We start from the raw sequence: 17,684 nt of genomic DNA on the forward strand, positions 1-17,684 counted from the left end.
AAGCCGCCAATTACAAGGCCGCGATGAACGAGTGAAATGGCCAAAACCAGCGCCTTTCTCGTCGTCAGGTGAACGCCGGTCCCCTCGCTTACGCCCGAGCCTTCCTGGACGACAGCAGTGCCAAAAAATACCCAGACAACAAGGTCAAGCAGCTGAAGGAGGTCTTCAGGTACACGTCACATCACCAGCACAGCCATGGAGACCCGACTTCTTCCTCACTCCATCAGTATCTTTGGCTTGGACCGTGTGGCAGGCTGGTGTCATCAACTTTTCAAAATAGTTTGGACACATACAGTTTTTACCATAATACATACATTTCCAACATAAAGAAGAGGAAAAGGCCACATCAAGAAAAATAAATGAAAGGAGAGAGGGAGAAGTGTCTACGAGAAATTGGATTCCGAGACTGAATTCAAAGGAAAAAATGTCCCAATTCTAAGATTAAAGTCAGAATTCTGAGATTAAGTACAGAATCCTGTAGAAAAAAAGTCAGAATTCAGAATCTGAAGTTAAGTTAAATTTAAGATATTAAAATTATAATTTAGTCTGAATTCAGAGCAGAAATTCAGAGCAGAAAAAAAGTCAGATTTACTAAATTAAATTCAGAATCCTGAGCAAAAACAAAATCAGATTTGGCAGATTAAATTGAGTTCTGATGTTAAAATTGCATTCTGTGATCAAAAATCATAATTCTGAGATTAGAATTTTAATTTGGAGATTAAAGTTGGAAATTTGAGTGGAAGGTTTTTAAGAATTTTAGAGACTACTTCAGAATTCCTTTTTGTTTTAAAGACATTGCATATTATTATTTTAGTTTTTTGCTCGCCCTAATCTTCTTCTGTACCAACACATGATGAAAACTCAGTCAGTTCTCTGTGTGAGTATTAAAATGTTCTCATTAAGTCTTAAATCTTGTATTTAGATGTTTGTCACACATGACTCAGGATTAAATCTAAATTACTCGTTGTATTAATTCAGCAGATAAACAGGAAAAAAACAACAAACACTCCTGCGTGTGTGTGTAAAGGTGAAATGGCAGAGCCGTTATCTGATGGTTACTCTTTTCTGAGGAGTACAGATTACTTGTTAGTTGCACGTAGGCTGAGTGTGGCTGTGTCTCCCTCCTCAGGCAGTTTGTGGACGCCTGCGGTCAGGGCCTCGGCGTGAACGAGCGGCTGATCAAGGAGGACCAGCAGGAGTATCACGACGAGATGAAGGCCAGCTACAGGGACCTGACCAGAGAGCTGTCCAACATCATGCACGAGCAGGTACGCACATCTCACATTGAAGACATTATTTGATTCGGATATTAAGTTTTATTACTTTCAACTCATTTTATTCCATGAAAGTGTTAAAAGAATTTCCACTCATGTTCACATGTCATTGACCGGCGTTTTTTTTTTTTTATGATTGTTGTTATGCAACGCGGCGCTCGCGAGTTACTAACCCCGCCTCTTATCTCTGCTCTCTTCCTGCTGGCCCCAGCAGATCGGATGGTAATGCAGCAGTTGGGTTTTAGATATTTTCACCTTCTGAAAGACATTTTCTATGTTTGGGCTGTTTCTGTCCTTCCAGTCATCTTCTTCCCTGAATTCCCTGCAGATCATCCCCGTGGACGACGGCTCCAGGAGCGTTCTGTCGGACTCCGTGGGCATCTTCAACGCCATCAGCGGCACGCCGAGCGGCTCCGGGAGCATCCTCTGACATCCACTGGCCGATCCCTCCTGCTCTGTCTTTGTTTCCTATGGAGACCCCAGGCAGGACCGTCTCCAGGCCTCTCCGACACGGGAGCGCCGCCGCCGCCGCCGCCGGAGCCCAACACGCAGTATTTTTTACACTCCTCTTTTGTACTCCCCTCCTGTGGCTCAGCCACAGCAGACGTGTTCTTCTCTCTTATTTAATTTTTTTTTAACAACTCGTCCCTCTATTTCAGGCCAATGGACGTGTAAAGAATCTGTCCAAAGCCAAGTGAACCGTAATGTTTCAACCTATTTTCTGTAAAAAACAACAAACATAAAAAACAAGAAAGTGTGCAATTTCTTTTCTATTAAGACTACCTACTGCACAGACCTATCCCTCCTCCTCCTCCTCCTCCTCCTCCTCCTCCACCCCTCTTGCCAAAGACACTAAAAGATGACTGTGCAGTGCAAGACAAGGGCGGGGACAGTATGTAATCTCCCCCTTTTTTTGTTTCTCTGTCTGTCAGCCTTTTATTATCTATGAGGTCCAATTTTAGTGACTGACAAATAAACCTGTGATAATCCGTTTCGTCGCAATTTCTGGTTTGAACGTGACAAGTGGTGTCATTTTCTGAGGCCAAGACCTGTACTCCTCCGAAGCTTCAACGTTTACGTTACAAATCCAGGCTGAGGTTTCATAATGTGAACAAATACGTGCGTCAGGTTTTGTTTTTCCAGGACTTTATCCAAAACCCAACGAGTGTCTGAATGACAGTTGTTTCTTCTCGGTAAGTGAACAAAATCTGCTTTATGTTTGAATATTATGGACACTGTGCTCCTTCATGTGGTTCATAGTCGGTATTTTTTGAACAGAGGAATCAGCTCTGTCAGTATGACAAGCAGGTGTTTTGGGCTGTGATTAATAACAGAATCAGTGTTTAGTTATTTTCTCTAGATTTAATTGTACCAAGTCATTACTGTCCCTCCAAAACAAGAGCAGGTAGGAACCAATGAACTAATAAATGCAATGACTCCACTTCCATGAACATACAAATGGAATGATAATAATTTATACTGATATATAATAGTTTTTTTATATATATTTCTTTCTATTGTAATGTCTTGTATTATATATAGAATAAACTTTGTAAAAGGTATAGAAATTGTGAAACCAAAGCAATTTTTTTTGAGCTGTAGCATCAACAGCCAAAGTACACACACACACACACACACAATAAGGTTGAAAGGTCTTCATTATTTCAAGTATATTAGTTTGTACACATGTACTCGTGAACATAATGATGATTATTAAAAAACCTGTCTGGAGGGACTTTTGTCAGCTGTTAAAGCCGTTTATTATCTCCGAGCCAAACCCACTGATTGCCCCTGACTTTTCTGGACCATAAAATAATGACAGACGCACACGTGTGATAAGAGCCAGGAGGAGGTGTTTGATTCAGGGTGAGAGGAGGTTACTTAAGGGTCCGCCGGGCCTCGTCCCACTCTCATTGTGGTTCTGAGGTTGGATCACTACTTTCTCTCTGGAAACATTGGATCGGTAGAGTTGGGACACAGCAGCCATGGCAGGTGAGTATCAGACGAGACAGATGATAAGCACCACACGCAAAGTCTTGGATTCGTCATCATGTGACGTTTTTCTGCAGACAAAGAAGATTTAAAGAAGCCCAAGAAGAGAAGCGTAAGTATTTATTTATTTTTTTGCTAAAAACATGTGAGTGTTGTTTCATCCTGACACTCTTCCTCCCCCAATGACAGGCCACCATCTGTGGTTTCCCCATCAGCATCTTTTTCATTGTGGTCAATGAGTTCTGCGAGCGTTTCTCCTACTATGGCATGCGAGGTGAGCCACATTATTACTTCACGGTGAAACATAAAGATCTTAAAGTTAAAGTAGCGCCAGGCATTACTGAGCCTGTGACAGTTTCCTTCCATTGCATTCTGGGTATCTTGAACTATTATTCCCGCGTGTCCCTGCAGCCGTGCTGGTTCTGTACTTTAAGTACTTCCTGAAATGGGACGATGACTTCGCCACCACCATCTACCACACCTTCGTGGCTCTCTGCTACCTGACGCCCATCCTGGGCGCCATCGTGGCCGACTCATGGCTCGGCAAGTTCAAGTGAGTTTCAGTCGGATCTATTTTTGTTAGGATGGATCGAGTTTACCGTGACGAGAGAGTTTTATTAAGTTTGAACAAGGTTTGGGAAGTCGTAGAGCCAAAATTGATTCGGTAAATGTGCGCTCTCATGGAAGGGAAAACCTCAAATTTAATAAAGTAGAATAGAGTTCAATTTAATTAATCCTTCGCTGACCTAAGATAAAAAATATAATATAATTGAATAGAAATCAAATTAATTCAGTAGAATTGAGTTGAGTAAAAATTAAAATAAATTCAATTAAATCAGAAGCATTACTGGAATTTATCTGAAATTGATGAGATAGATCCGCGCTTGGATATAAAGAATAAATAGTTTAATTGATCTGAGTGTAATTAAATTAAAATAAAACCATTTGTGAAAGCAAACCTGACTGTAATTGATAGGTGTAATATAGGCCTAAATATATAAATATTTTTGGGAGTTGTTGACCGAGCATTTTAAAGGAAATGGATTGGAATTGAATGAATTAAAATCTTTTTTTCAGATAATATTGAACTACATAATCACAATGGATGTAATTTCTATTATGTATCCTTCATTTTTGTATTTTGAACGTTTTTAAAGTTGCACTGGCCTCCTCCTCCTCCTCCTCCTCCTCCTCCTCTCCGTGCAGGACCATCATTTATCTGTCCATCGTGTACGCGGCGGGTCAGGTGATCCTGGCGGTGAGCGCCATCCACGACATCACAGACACAAACCGGGACGGCGAACCCGACAACCTGACCGTACACGTGTGAGTTGAAGACACATCAGACCCAACAGAAACACAGCACTGACACACACACACACACGTGCTGACCAACGGTGTGTGTGTGTTTTGCTCTGCAGAGCTCTGTCCATGGTGGGTTTGCTCCTCATCGCTCTGGGAACCGGAGGCATCAAACCCTGCGTGGCTGCTTTTGGTGGAGACCAGTTTCAGGAGGATCAGGTGGGACGATCATCAGCCGCACACAAGTGTCACCTACTCACACACACACACACACACACACACACACACACACACACACACACGCGCTGCTGCATCTGCATGATCAGAAGACCTTTCTCCCCTGAACACACTGTACGGGACACAGCGGAGGAACCGACGCCCCTCTCTGCTATCAGTTGCATCTGCTCAGCACTTCTTCTATCAGGGTTTCATATCCGCTGGCTGTTCATTAACTAATAACCACATGCACCTCTGGGACTTTATAAGGCCGCTCAAGGCCGAGGGCAAAGGTAACTCCACGGCTAATCGGGATTTGCGGGACTCGATGTGTCCAAACAGGAGAAGCAGAGAGGAACCTTCTTCTCCATCTTCTACCTGTCCATCAACGCTGGCAGCCTGCTGTCCACTGTCATCACCCCCGTGCTCAGAGGTAGACCCCCTGAACACCGTCACACCACTGAACACACCCCTGAGTCACACAGGCAGCTCAATCACCTCTGTGTGTGTGTGTGTGTGTGTGTGTGTGTGTGTGTGTGTGTGTGTGTGTGTGTGTGTGTGTGTGTGTGTGTGTGTGTGTGTGTGTGTGCAGCTCAGGAGTGCGGGATCCACACGCAGAGGGAGTGCTACCCGCTGGCCTTCGGCGTCCCCGCTGCTCTCATGGTGGTCGCTCTGAGTAAGAACGCCTTTTCAAACATCCCCGACTCATAATTTCCCCTCTTGAATATTTTAATTTCTCTGTAAAAAAACAAAGCAAAACAACAACAACAACTCAAATATGAGCTCTGATGTAGACAAAAGATGTCCCTAATAAAACACATTTGGACCAATAATTGATCAGGTTTGGCAACTAATCAGTTGTTATCCTTGTTTCTATTAAGCTGAGAGTGTTTATCACCTCTGTTTCACTTGTATGACACTTTTAGAATGGGCTTTTCAAGATAAGAGTAACTTTGATCAATTCCAGGTTGTAAAGGTTTACTGCTCTGTTGTGGTGTTATTAAATAATGATAGTGTATCTCTGTGGCGTTTGCAGTCGTGTTCATTGTTGGAAGTGGGATGTACACTAAAAGCGCCCCTCAGGGCAACATCATGGTGAAGTTCTGCAGATGTGTTGGGGTAAGAAGGTTTTTTTTAGACGATTTTCACACCAGAAAATCTTCCACGCGAGCGTTATTTTGACCGTCATCCCAACCTGTTTTCACAGTTTGCCATCAAAAACCGCTTCAGGCATCGCGGCTCCGCGTACCCTAAGAGGCAGCACTGGATGGACTGGGCCGAGGAGAAATATGATGTGAGCGTTCAGCATCGACATTTGCATTGATTTAAAAAAACAAACAAAAAAACATCCGGGGATGCTAATTGTGTTTAACACTTGTGTTTAGAAACTCCTGATTGCTCAAGTGAAGATGGTGCTGAAGGTGCTGTTCCTCTACATCCCCCTGCCCATGTTCTGGGCTCTGTTTGACCAGCAGGTACATCTGCCTGTCCACATTCACCAGATCTCTTCTATTAGAAGTCTTAATAACAGTAAATAACAAGTGACACCCCCCAGGGCTCCAGATGGACCCTCCAGGCCACCACCATGAACGGAGACTTCGTAAGTGTTCATTTCCACACTGTCACACCTCGTAAGTGCAAACACTTCTCTAAAAGTGGGTCTGTTTTCCTTCTTCAGGGTCTCCTGACAATCCAGCCCGACCAGATGCAGGTGAGACACTCGTGCTGCTGAACACACATTGCTGCCGACACCATCAACCACCCACAGCGGTAACAGTAACTCCTCTTCCTCCACACCAGACCGTCAACCCCATCCTCATCCTGGTTCTGGTGCCCATCGTGGACAGCGCCATCTACCCTCTGATTGCCAAGTGCAACTTAAACTTCACGTGAGTTCTGGAATCGGTCGGACTCACTATATTGCATATTGACTATTTCATTTGTTTCCCCAGTAACGGTTCTGATGAACTAACGTTCAGAAGATGTAGTAACTGTGCCGGTGTTTGTCCTGCAGCCCATTGAAGAGGATGACTGTGGGGATGTTGCTCGCCGCCCTTGCGTTCGTCTCTGCTGGCCTGGTCCAGTTAGAGATCGATGTAAGTGATCCCACATGGGGTTTTTGTTATTGTTGTTTTATTTCCTCACCACACATGAATCTCCTCACACCAATCTGGATCTTCCTGCAGGGAACACTGCCGACGTTCCCCACAGGCACCGAGGGCCAAGTCAAGTTCATCAACATGATCGAGGGGCAGACGATCAACGTCAAAGCCGGCAACTACAACTTCTCGCTGAATCCTTTGGAGGTACGTGAAACACACACCGTCGGATCTGTGCTCACGGGTTTGAGAAGGTGGTGAACTCAAATCTGCTCCTACAGGCCAGTCCGGACTACCTGACCTTCACCGAGCCCTTTGGCCTGACTGTGGGCTCCGGCGCTCCTCAAGCACAGGACTTACCTGATGGCAGCAGGAACACCATCATCATCCAGCAGGATGGCGCTGAAATGTGGCATCGGATGGTGAGCTCACGAGAAACAAACAACTTTGATCTTTAAAGTGAAACCAACGCATCTCATAAAGTTTAAATATAGATTTGCTACACGTAGAAATATGCTGGAAGTATCACAGAACCCTGGTTTAGTCATCATATTTAGCATGGAGTGCTTGTTTCCACTAAACAAACTTCATGTGATTCTAGTCCACCTTGTGTTGTATCTCTTGCTATCAGTAAACCTGTGGGATAATCCCGTGTTTTTCTGCCTTCAGTTCTCGGACGTCACTTCAAAACCGGAGAAAGGTGCTAATTCCATCAGGTGAGTGTTCCGTTATATAGCTATAGATAGTCATGTTAGAGGAATGTTTACGTCAGGCTGACTTAACCTCCCTTCACCCTTTTCTTACTCGCTGAGTGAGCTAAATTTGTTATGAGACATTATTCCTCAAGGAAGGAGTTTTCTGCAACATTAGCATCAGTCAGGGCGGCTCATAAAGTTCCCTGATAAGCAGCTCTAATCAAAACGAGATAATGACCAAGCAGAACACGCCCAAGCTGAACTATTGAGAGCTTTTTGCTGTCTCGTCCCTCTACATGTGATTAGAAACTGACTCACGCTCTCTTTCCTCAGGTTCCTGAATGGTTGGACGTCCGTGCTGAACGTGACAGTGGGGGGGGACAGCTTCGGCGACGCCCTCGTCAACAACATGTCCATCTATGTTGATGTACCTCAGGGAGAGTAAGTCTGACCCGTCTTTCAGTGTGACGCCACCAGCAGGGGGCGCCTTCTGCTCTGACCACCTCTCTGTGTTTCCACCTGCAGGTCAGCGTTCACCATCATGGATCCCTCCGGAAACAAGTGCGTCTACACTCAAAGTCTGGGCTTCGGCAGCTCCTACACCATCTTCATCCCCTCCACCTTCGCCTTTGGAGAAAATGTAATGACACGATCCTCAACAAGCTGCTTCAGAGCTGAGATCTGTACGATTCTAACACGTCTGTGTGCTTCAGTGTGCAGAGAGCCTCCGGCCAATCATGAACATCAGTCCCAACTCCGTCCACATGGCCCTGCAGATCCCTCAGTACTTCCTCATTACCGCGGGGGAGGTGGTCTTCTCCGTCACTGGCCTGGAGTTTGCCTACTCGCAGGTAGAGGGCGCTGTAGTTTCGACTGGCTTCAGTGATTTGCGTTAAAAAGCCCTTTTAAACATCTGTGTGTGTGTGTGTGTGTGTGTGTGTGTGTGTGTGTGTGTGTGTGTCATCCAGGCGCCTAGCAACATGAAGTCGGTGCTGCAGGCTGGTTGGCTGCTCACCGTCGCCGTCGGCAACATCATTGTGCTGATTGTTGCCGAGGCCGCAACGCTCGAGGATCAGGTGAGGGAATCCAGATGTTCATGAAGGAGCTTTTCTTAGAAGCACAAAACGTGCGGTGCAATGAAATAAAATGTCTCTGTGTGTCTGTGTGCATCAGTGGGCGGAGTACATCCTGTTCGCCTCGCTGCTGGTGCTGGTGTGCATCATCTTCGCCATCATGGCCTACTTCTACACCTACATCGATCCGACGAAGATCGAAGCCCAGTTTGCACACCCCGACTCCGACGAGATGAAGAGGAAGAGGATGAGTCTGGACAAGAAGGACGTCCATGATCCCGACAGGAAGCAGAGGAGGAACTCAGACTCCAGCTGGAAGGAAAACAGAGGCGCTGAAACTAAGATGTAAAGCTTGTCAAGTTGTTGGTTTGAGGTGAAATTCAGTGCATCCGGCTGCACATGTCTTGGTTAGAGCAACCCCTTGGAGCCGCATGTGTCTCTTCAGCCCCTCTGGGCGGAGTGGCTCCTTGTTTAATCTTCTATTTTTTTCAAAAAGCTTAAAGGAACTAAAAATCTTTGACTTCTGAAAACGGCTTTTAATGGTAAAACAGCTAATGGACTAAAAATGTCTGATAAATGGCCAGTACCGCGAGAAACAGTGAAAATAGAAACAGTCAAACTGTCTAAAAGAGTCCAAACAGCAATGACTCAACCAGTTAAATCCTTTAAGAATGGCTGCAAGAGCTAAAACGGCAGCAGAACTCTTTACTGTGCCGTCTTCATTTTAAAGGTTAAACATGTTTTGTAAAATAAAAAACATCTCTTTTGCTCATAAAGGTTGTTGATGTGAGACAAACAGAGCCAACATGTGGTTTCTGTAGTGAAGCAGTGTTAGGAAACCTTTTTTAAGAGGTTACTCACATAATTCAATAATTCAGCCCCTGGATTATCATCAGTACTATAGTATTTTATTTTGTCTGTATAATCTTAGAAACAATTGTATTTTTTGTAATGATTATTAAGTAAGCGTTTCAATGTTTGTATTTATTTCCAAGCACAGTCTTGTATTGTAATGTATGGATTTGTATGTATGTGTGACGATCCAACTCTTATAGGTGGAAATCTTCAACATGTGATGTCACTGTATGTCCTTTTCTTCAAGGTTTCCAATAAAGAACCGACACACAGAGCTGTGACATCTACACATCCATGAATATTTATTCTTTCGGAGTCTCACTGCTTTATTCTACTTTGTTCTTCCACAAACCTTCAATTAGATTACTTGTTATAGTTGGCACAAAACTTGAGTTATTTGAAACAACAGAGTTGCGAAGAAAAGCAACATGTCATCACTTAAAACATTTCTCCATCTCACACAATGCAACGACCTTCCAGTTTCAGTTCTCTTAATGCATTCAATGTGGAAATATTCAAAAGATTTTAAGAAACTGCAAGTTATGTGCAGTTTAATTTGTGTAACTGCACTATTGTGAATTCAAAGTGTGTCATGGATCAATTCAATTTCGTTAGTTTGGCGTATCAAAACAATCTTATGAGTTCCGAATATCTTTGAACGCACCATGAAAGCATCATCCAATCACAGGCCAGGTGCGGACGACTCACGCAGAACAACACAGCTTCACGAGGAGTACGGAGCAAGTTTTCCGAGCTGGGAAGTGATCAAACATATTCCGTACATATTTTAATTACAAAGACAAATAAAACATTCAAAACTTTTGGACGGAGATGCAACAATTTGGTAAGATAATTAAAGCGGCAGAAACGCCGGTGTTTCGGATTAAAGTCTTTCCATGTTAACTGGTTGCCGCGAACAACAGCAGGTGTCAAAAAGCCGATAGAAACCTGTCGCTGCGTTTAATATCAGTGTCGTACATTCTGTGACTCTTATTTTGACATCTGCTAAGTGACCGACTAAGACGGACTGCTAAGTGACGGACACTAAATGAAGCTGGTCACGAGTGAATGGGGGAACCACTCAATCCGAAACACCTGTAAATCTCACGCCTGCCAGTGTTTGATTGACAGCCTGAAGCCCCGCCCCTCAGCTTGCAGTTGCAGGTATATTGATTATTATTATATGAAATGTGTGTTTTCACACTGAAATGTTTGATTAAGATCGTAATAGTGGCCTTTGTGTCAGCGTTTCAGGTCACAACAAAAGGTTCTCCACCTCACCTCCAGGCTGCTGGCTGTAACAAACCAAACCAGGTAAGAATTAGTGAAAAATTCAGAGTTCTGATTATTTGACTTGTGTAAAGACTCCTCTGCTGAAGTCAGTCAATATGATGATGATTTCCGTATGTGTTTTTTTTTAATCTGCTGCGACGTTCATTCTCAGTGACTTCAGATCATCAGAGAGGCTATAAAGGAATTTAATAGATTTTCTATAGAACCCATGAAAACAAGATAATTATATAAAACAGCTTTCTGACAAATCACATAATACTTAGGTTTATAAATTTGTATATTTATGATATACAAGTAAATATACAAAACATGTATGCACTAATACATTTAAGACTACTCAAAAATTTATTGTAAAATAGAATATTAACAGAACATAGTAAATCATTTATTATTAACAGATTATATATTATTTTATTGTATAAATGACTTCTATGCAATCAATCTTGTACTGGAGCAGGTAATAAAAACTGGAATATTTATAGGTTTTTTTCTATTCTTTGATGTCTGTACTGGATTCTACATGAACATACTAAAATAAAAGATAAGACGGCAAAGTTCTCACGAAATTCAACTTATTTTAAAAAAAAAAAAAAATTCTTTGAAGTTCAGCACAATAAAACGTTAATAAGTGTCACACTTACCTCCAGAAACTACAAATCCCTTTGAAATATTGTCACACACAGACGAGTAGTCAGTTAGCATTAGATCTTTATTTCTCATGTCACTTTGAAAGCTTACAAGGAGCTTACATTTAACTCGGGAATTCTCAAATGACACAAGCAAAGATTATATACAGTACTATAAACTGTCAGCTATGATAAAGAAGACCAAATGTACACATCTTGTAGTTATTTCCATAGCATATGTTTTTCTGTAAGGTATAGATGTTTGTTTTTTTTTCTTCTTTTTTTTGCCGTATCCATAAAGCATTCCATATTTTCCATACGTAACTCTTTGCAGTTATAAAAATATCAGATATTTCTTAATTTCTCTCCATCCCTGTGTTGACAAGTGCGTCTTGATGCAACTCCTCAACATTATTGCTGCATTAGCACAGTAGTAAATTCTGGAACTCTTAAGTAAACATATATAGTAAAACATGGCTATTAGCGACTTTTAACGGTTTGTTGTTGTTGTTGGGTTTTTGTTTCATTTCCTCCTCGTACGGGTTTCTTTAAATACTCGACACTTTCAAAGTGCAAAAAACAAACAAACAAAAAAAAAACAACAGCTGAAAATTAGAAAATAATAACAAAGGTGCAAATCATACTACAAATATGTGGTGAGAGCATAAAAGAGGACATGGCACTTCTATAGCAGGTGGTGATGATTCGTCCTGTTTGGCCACGTCTCGCCATGTGATTGCCGTTTTTTTTCTCACACCTTCTACCGAGAAGAGCGGCGGCGGCCGACTCCTCACCGCCTTCGTCCTACACGACTCGACGCACTACGAAAACAAAGGTTGTGCCCCTACAGAGCTTATTATGGGTTAGTCGCACCGTTCAGCGGGTGATTGAAATGAGTTCGATGGAAACACTGATGAGTGTCGAAGCAAACCGAGGAGAAGAAGAACCGCAGCGTGTGCATGTGGAGAAGGCATCTTCTGTTCCGTCCAAACTCCAAACTTGACCGGTATCTACAAAATGCGTGTGACCATTTTGTACACAGTGATTCTTTCCTGTTCGCATGTACAGCATGGCGACAACCCCCCCACCCCCACCCCCCCGCCCCCAACACCCCCCACTGCCTCCAAGGAAAAAGTCCACTTAAAGCACTTTACCTGAGGTTTCATTAAGAATGCTGCAGTTTGCCGAAACAGGGAGTCTTTTATCGCACGCACGCACACACACAGACGCACTCATGGCGTCCCTGCAGGTTCATCAAGCATGCTGTCAGAGGTTGTTGGGATATGCTGCCTGCACTGAAGGGGGGGGGGGGGGGGGGGTAGCTGGAGTCTTGCTGTGGATTCAGGGGGAGATTTTGGAGGAGTGAGGCAAGTCCACAGTCTGATGAGGCTGTTCTGCCTCCTCTTCCTCCTCCTCACTGCCAAGAAGGAGTTCTGCCGAGTTTCTCCTCCTCAGTGGAGTTTAGTCATTTGTACAGGCGAGTGGCAGCATCCTCCCCCCGCTCCGTCCACACGGGAGTCTAAATGCAGTCAGCTGGTGTTGAATGACGACCGACTCGCCACCCTGTGACCTGGCTGTGGCATTGGTGGCCCGAGGGCCTGGGAGAGCGGGGCGGGGCCGGGGCGGGGCGGGGCAGGGCGGCCATACAGCCCAGCACTAGGGGGAGGAAGAGGAGGAGGAGGAAGAGGAGGACGTCCTGCCCGTGGAGAAGCTGTAAGAAGCAGAAAGAGCTGTAAGCTGCCAGCGCTCCGCATCGCGGCTCATCACACGAGGGCGACGGAGCATTACCTCTGCAGCCTGTGCACCATGTGAGCCACCAGGGAGTCGGAGATGCCGGGAAACGCCTCCTCCGCCAGCAGGATGGCCTCCCTCAGCTCATCCAGGACCATCGGGTTCCCGTTCACCTGCTCCTGTCGCGCCTTCAGCTGCGTGCCAACAGACAGCAGAGGACACGGCAGCGGGTTGGAAATGTGCACAAGGAATACAGCCGCACACAGAGACGTGTGTGTGTGTGTGTGTGTGTGTGTGTGTGTGTGTGTGTGTGTGTGTGTGTGTGTGTGTGTGTGTGTGTGTGTGTGTGTGTGTGTGTGTGTGTGTGTGTGTGTGTGTGTGTGTGTGTGTGTGTGTGTGTGTGTGTGTGTGTGTGTGTGTCTTACCTCGGCGAGTGCAGGAGAGATGACTGTGGCCAGGCTCTGTGAATAAGGCCTCTTTGGAATGTCTTTCATCTGCGAGACACACGGAGGAAGAACTTTGACCGTTTAGTAAGTTTTGCTTTAAAAAACCCAGGAATCTTTGGAACACGATGAATTCTTGATGGTCCCACCTGGTCCGACTGCCCCTCGCCGTTCTGCAGCTTCTTGGGGTCCTTCTCTCGGATGGTGAAGATCCAGTCATCGCTGCCGAAGTCGTTCCCGCCCGACGCCTGGCCGTCCTGCTCCCTGATTGGACGACAGCAGAGACCATTTGAACACTACATTTGAGAAACTGAGGCGAGGCTTCGCCGCAACTTACGAGTCGGACTCGTCCGAGCTGGACTCGGCGGTCCTGGACTGCTCCGCCTTCCACCGCTTGTACTTGTCCACCAGCTCGGTCAGGTACGACGTCTTCTTGGCGTGTCGGACGATGAGTTTATGCTTGAGCAGCTCTTTGGCGGTGGGCCTCTGTGGAGCGGCGGAGAGGGAGGGGGGTGAGCGGGGGATCAGAGCGGTGAGGAAACTGCTGAGTCAAACACTCACAAAACTGGGCTCCTTGTTGAGGCAGGCCTCCACGAACTCCTTGAGCGGTTTGCTGTAGTTTCCCTCCAGCGTGGGCGGGTTGTTCTTTGGGATGAGGAATAACACCTTCATGGGGTGGAGCTCGGAGTGCGGCGGCTCGCCTTTCGCCAGCTCGATGGCCGTGATGCCCAGAGACCAGATGTCAGCCTGCGGAGCCCGAGAGGTCAATACGGAGTCAACTGACGGTGCTGACGGCGCTGACGCCGTTTCAACCCACCTTGGAGTCGTAGGCCGACTGTTTGATGACCTCGGGGGCCATCCAGAATGGCGTCCCCACAAAGGTGTTGCGTTTGATCTGGGTGTCTGTGAGCTGGCCGGCAACGCCGAAGTCGGCCAGCTTCACCTCGCCCTGCTCCGACAGCAGCACGTTGGCAGCTGCGGGGAAGCAGATCAGACCGTTTATCTCCATCTCCACTCCATTTAATAAAGAGAGAACAACCATCAGGAGCCTTTTAGGCGTCCGCCTCCCTGCCCGGCTGAAATACAAGCTACGTAATGACTGAAGGCAGGACTGGATGTCGATGCCATTAACCTGCCACGTGATATACGAGTGTGGGAGTCCGGGCCGATACCTTTAATGTCCCGGTGGATCTTCTTCTCGGAGTGCAGGTACTCCAGGCCCTTCAGGATCTCTCTCAGGATGGTGGCGATCTGCGTCTCGTCCAGAGCGCCAGGCTCCATCTGAGAGAGGAAAACACACGGTGAGCGTGAGCTGCGGCCATAAATCCCTCCTTTCTTACACGTTTCTTTACTTGACGGTGTCAATTTAACCCCATGAGTCCCGGAGCTCTGTTGTTTCTCCTCAAAACCTTCAGTCTGAAAGTTCTCCTCTCCGCCGCATTTGTTTCAGGAAGTAGGAGTGTGTGGGAGTCCGTCGAGCACATTTCTAAACTTGTTGCCGTGGAAACTAAATAGTGTCAAAGCGCTTGCAGTCTGCACCCATTCAGAATGACACAAAACATCCCAAAATATTCCGTTTAGCCTGAATACTGAGTGTGATGCGTGATATTTAAAATCTACAACCTTATTAAGTCACTTATTAACTTGTTTTTATTAAAATAAACAATTCACATCATTTAATCAAACTGGCACTAAAGAAGTTAAATTCCGGAATGTTTGTTATTTTGGTGCAGGACTCAAGTTGTTTCAAAGATGTGTGCATGAAAAAAGCCCATTGTACCACAGGCACCGCCACGATGCTGGACGGGTCAAGAGGAAGAAGTTGTCGCAGTGCGGCTGCACGTTGTCACGTTTCTCCAGTTTCAGGGTTTAACGGTTGTTTGTGGGTGACAGTCACTCACCAGGTCTAAGGCGGAGCCTCCACCCAGATACTCCATGATGATCCATAGCTTCGTGTCCTGGAGCAGGCGAGACACGAGACGTTGTCAGGTCACTGGACTTGTTTGATTTTGGATTATTGAGGGAACTCTTAACTCCGACGCACCTTCAGGTAGGAGCCGTAGTACTTGGTGACGAAGGGGCTGTCGCACTGACTCAGCACCGTGATCTCCTGCTGGATGTCCTCGATCTCGTCCTCCGCCTCCTCCAGGTCGATGGTCTTGATGGCCACCACCTTCTGCGTGCGATTGTCGATGCCTTTGAACACCTCGCCGAACGAGCCCTTCCCGATGCGCTCCAGCTTGGTGAACAGCTCCTCCGGGTCCACGCGGGTGTTCTGCCGGTCGGACGGGGCGGCGGAACAAGGCAGGGGAGGAAAGGGTAGGCGGATTTTTAAAAAAAGAAAAGAAAAGAAAAAAGGAAGGCAAAACACAAAGCACGAAGCCAAAACAGAAAAGGGGGGAAAAAAAGGAGCGTTTGAAAAGAACTGAATGCTGGGGAGTAAATAGGAAACACCAGCAGGGTGCCATTCTTACAGGAAACATTAATTCACTCATTGCGACGCCTTGTGTTTGTGTACACAGAGAGAGAGAGACACGGGAGAGTGAGAGGGAAAGAGTGTAACAGTCGGATAACAGGCAGGTTCAAAAATCAAAGTCAGATTTCAAGATTCTGCTCCACCCGTTGGCTCCAGTGTGACCCGGCTTCTTTCTATCGATCGCACACTTTCTCTCAAACTAGAAGGAACGTTTTTCAGCTTGAGCAGCAGTAACTGTGACGACATCCACTGGAGGGGCGGGCAGAGGCAGCCCGCTGGCTGAGGGGTATTAAAGATGTGTCAGCGTTATTAATAATAGCACAACAATGATTATTCCTTGTTGACAAAAAGTGACATTCCCACTGTGCCTCATTATAGATGAATAATAACCATTAAGTGTTGATTTTGTGCTACATGATCTGATGGGGCAACTAATTGATTCGACACCAACACAGTCTGAGGCTTGATATCATAAAAGTCATTCACTAAATCTGAACGTCTCAGTGGAAACTAATCATTTCAGCACATCAGTACAGGGACGTCCAGCCTGTTTAAAGGTCTGTTTCTGCTGCAACACACCTGATCACATTGATTCTGGATGCAAAACAAAGCTGTGTTTTGGGAGACGGGAGAGGACTTTGGAAGCACTAAGAAAAAGCTGAAAGTGTGTGTCGTGTGTCTCAGCTTGTCTGAGCCAGCATGCAGGCGATGGATCAGAAAGTAGCAGCAACCACGAGGCTCCAAATGACCAAACTTTGATAAATATTCAATCTGGAATGGAAACCATGCAGCAGCTTCTTTCTCATCAAAGTCTGGCAGGAAGTGGACTATAACGTGGAGGAAGAGTGATGTGAGCAGGCTGCTGTGTGATCAGTTCAGCAGCTGAGCAACACAGCAGGGACCTAAAGAGCTGACACCACTCTTCTCCTGTGGCTGTTTAATGCTCAGTGTGCACGGGCGGTGGGAGTGATCGAGGCTACCTCGCAGCAGGGGGGGCAGTGACTGTACATTGTGTCCAGGCAGTGGGTGTCTCGTCGGGTCTTACCTGCATCCCGGGCAGGTTGCCCTGGACGGGAGAGTGGGCCATGGTGAAGTAGCCGGGATGTCCAGAGATCACTCCGCCTCACACCTGCCCCCTCCCCTCCCCTCCAGGTGTGCTGACAGCCGCCTCAGGTACGTGCACACGGAGGGAACACCGTCCGGTCCCGAGCCCCCCCACCCCGGCCCTCCACCTCCGCCCCCCCCACCCTCTTAAGAAACAGCTGAGCCAGCTACCAGGCGGCTGCTAATGCTAACATGCTAACGCACCAGAAATCCGCAATGTTAGCCTGCTAGCTCGCTCCTCGTCCCGGAGTCCCGCAGAGCGTCCCGCCGCTGCAGCGCCCCGCAGCTCAACCCCCCACCCCCCCCTCCCCGCACACACCGGACCAGCGCGGAGAGACGACCGTTAGAGTCCGGAGCGAGCTGTCAGCCTCCGGGAGTCCGAGCGCTCAGCCAGCTAGCACCATGGCTAGCGGGCTAGCCGAGCCAGCGACCTGACGAAGGTTCCGTTTAGCGGCCGCTCGAGGCTCCGCGCGCCCCCCGCACCGTCCCGCACCGGCCCGCCGAG

General features: G+C 46.4%; 3 protein-coding genes across 6 annotated transcripts in view; 2 read left to right on the forward strand and 1 right to left on the reverse strand.

Moving 5' to 3' along the window:
- Positions 1-2,265, forward strand: part of dock9b (dedicator of cytokinesis 9b) — a gene marked incomplete at its 5' end in the record, with an annotated part of 43,880 nt that extends 41,615 nt beyond the window's left edge. For all 3 annotated transcript variants that reach the window (XM_080492880.1, XM_080492878.1, XM_080492879.1), the window contains 3 exons: positions 69-169; positions 1,130-1,268; positions 1,603-2,265. In XM_080492880.1, the coding sequence (XP_080349006.1) occupies positions 69-169; positions 1,130-1,268; positions 1,603-1,704 (342 nt within the window). In that variant the 3' untranslated portion in view covers positions 1,705-2,265. The remainder of the gene's footprint in view (positions 1-68; positions 170-1,129; positions 1,269-1,602) is intronic.
- An 875-nt stretch (positions 2,266-3,140) lies between these two features.
- slc15a1b (solute carrier family 15 member 1b) lies at positions 3,141-9,798 on the forward strand. Its single transcript, XM_080492881.1, has 23 exons — positions 3,141-3,266; positions 3,344-3,378; positions 3,456-3,540; positions 3,678-3,819; positions 4,473-4,592; positions 4,688-4,787; positions 5,127-5,217; positions 5,377-5,460; positions 5,821-5,903; positions 5,992-6,078; positions 6,170-6,259; positions 6,340-6,384; positions 6,463-6,495; positions 6,585-6,673; positions 6,799-6,880; positions 6,971-7,090; positions 7,165-7,305; positions 7,553-7,599; positions 7,912-8,019; positions 8,104-8,218; positions 8,292-8,429; positions 8,547-8,654; positions 8,752-9,798. The coding sequence occupies exons 1-23, from the start codon at positions 3,260-3,262 to the stop codon at positions 8,998-9,000; spliced, it is 2,199 nt and encodes a 732-aa protein (XP_080349007.1). The 5' UTR covers positions 3,141-3,259; the 3' UTR covers positions 9,001-9,798.
- Positions 9,799-11,489: 1,691 nt separating this feature from the next.
- stk24b (serine/threonine kinase 24b) lies at positions 11,490-17,291 on the reverse strand (the record flags this gene model as incomplete). 2 transcript variants are annotated; one of them, XM_080492905.1, is made up of 11 exons in its annotated part: positions 17,121-17,291; positions 15,644-15,874; positions 15,501-15,557; positions 14,772-14,880; positions 14,417-14,574; positions 14,161-14,346; positions 13,937-14,085; positions 13,749-13,863; positions 13,582-13,650; positions 13,214-13,350; positions 11,490-13,136 (listed from the first exon to the last, which is right to left on the reverse strand). In XM_080492905.1, the coding sequence occupies exons 1-11, from the start codon at positions 17,160-17,162 to the stop codon at positions 13,082-13,084; spliced, it is 1,308 nt and encodes a 435-aa protein (XP_080349031.1). In that variant the 5' UTR covers positions 17,163-17,291. The 2 variants fall into 2 exon arrangements, with proteins under 2 accessions (XP_080349031.1, XP_080349032.1); XM_080492906.1 differs by lacking the exon at positions 11,490-13,136 and having other exon boundaries at positions 13,210-13,350; positions 17,121-17,265.
- Between the last annotated feature and the right edge of the window lie 393 nt (positions 17,292-17,684).

This window comes from Lipophrys pholis (assembly GCF_963383615.2).
Source record: "Lipophrys pholis genome assembly, chromosome: 23".
Taxonomy (NCBI): Eukaryota; Metazoa; Chordata; class Actinopteri; order Blenniiformes; family Blenniidae; genus Lipophrys; species Lipophrys pholis.

Bases quoted from the DNA above. Each gene is read 5' to 3' on its own strand.
- slc15a1b (XM_080492881.1), top strand. The intron at 6,674-6,798 runs GTGAGTTCTGGA...TTTGTCCTGCAG, and splicing joins AAGTGCAACTTAAACTTCAC to CCCATTGAAGAGGATGACTG. The intron at 7,306-7,552 runs GTGAGCTCACGA...TTCTGCCTTCAG, and splicing joins CTGAAATGTGGCATCGGATG to TTCTCGGACGTCACTTCAAA.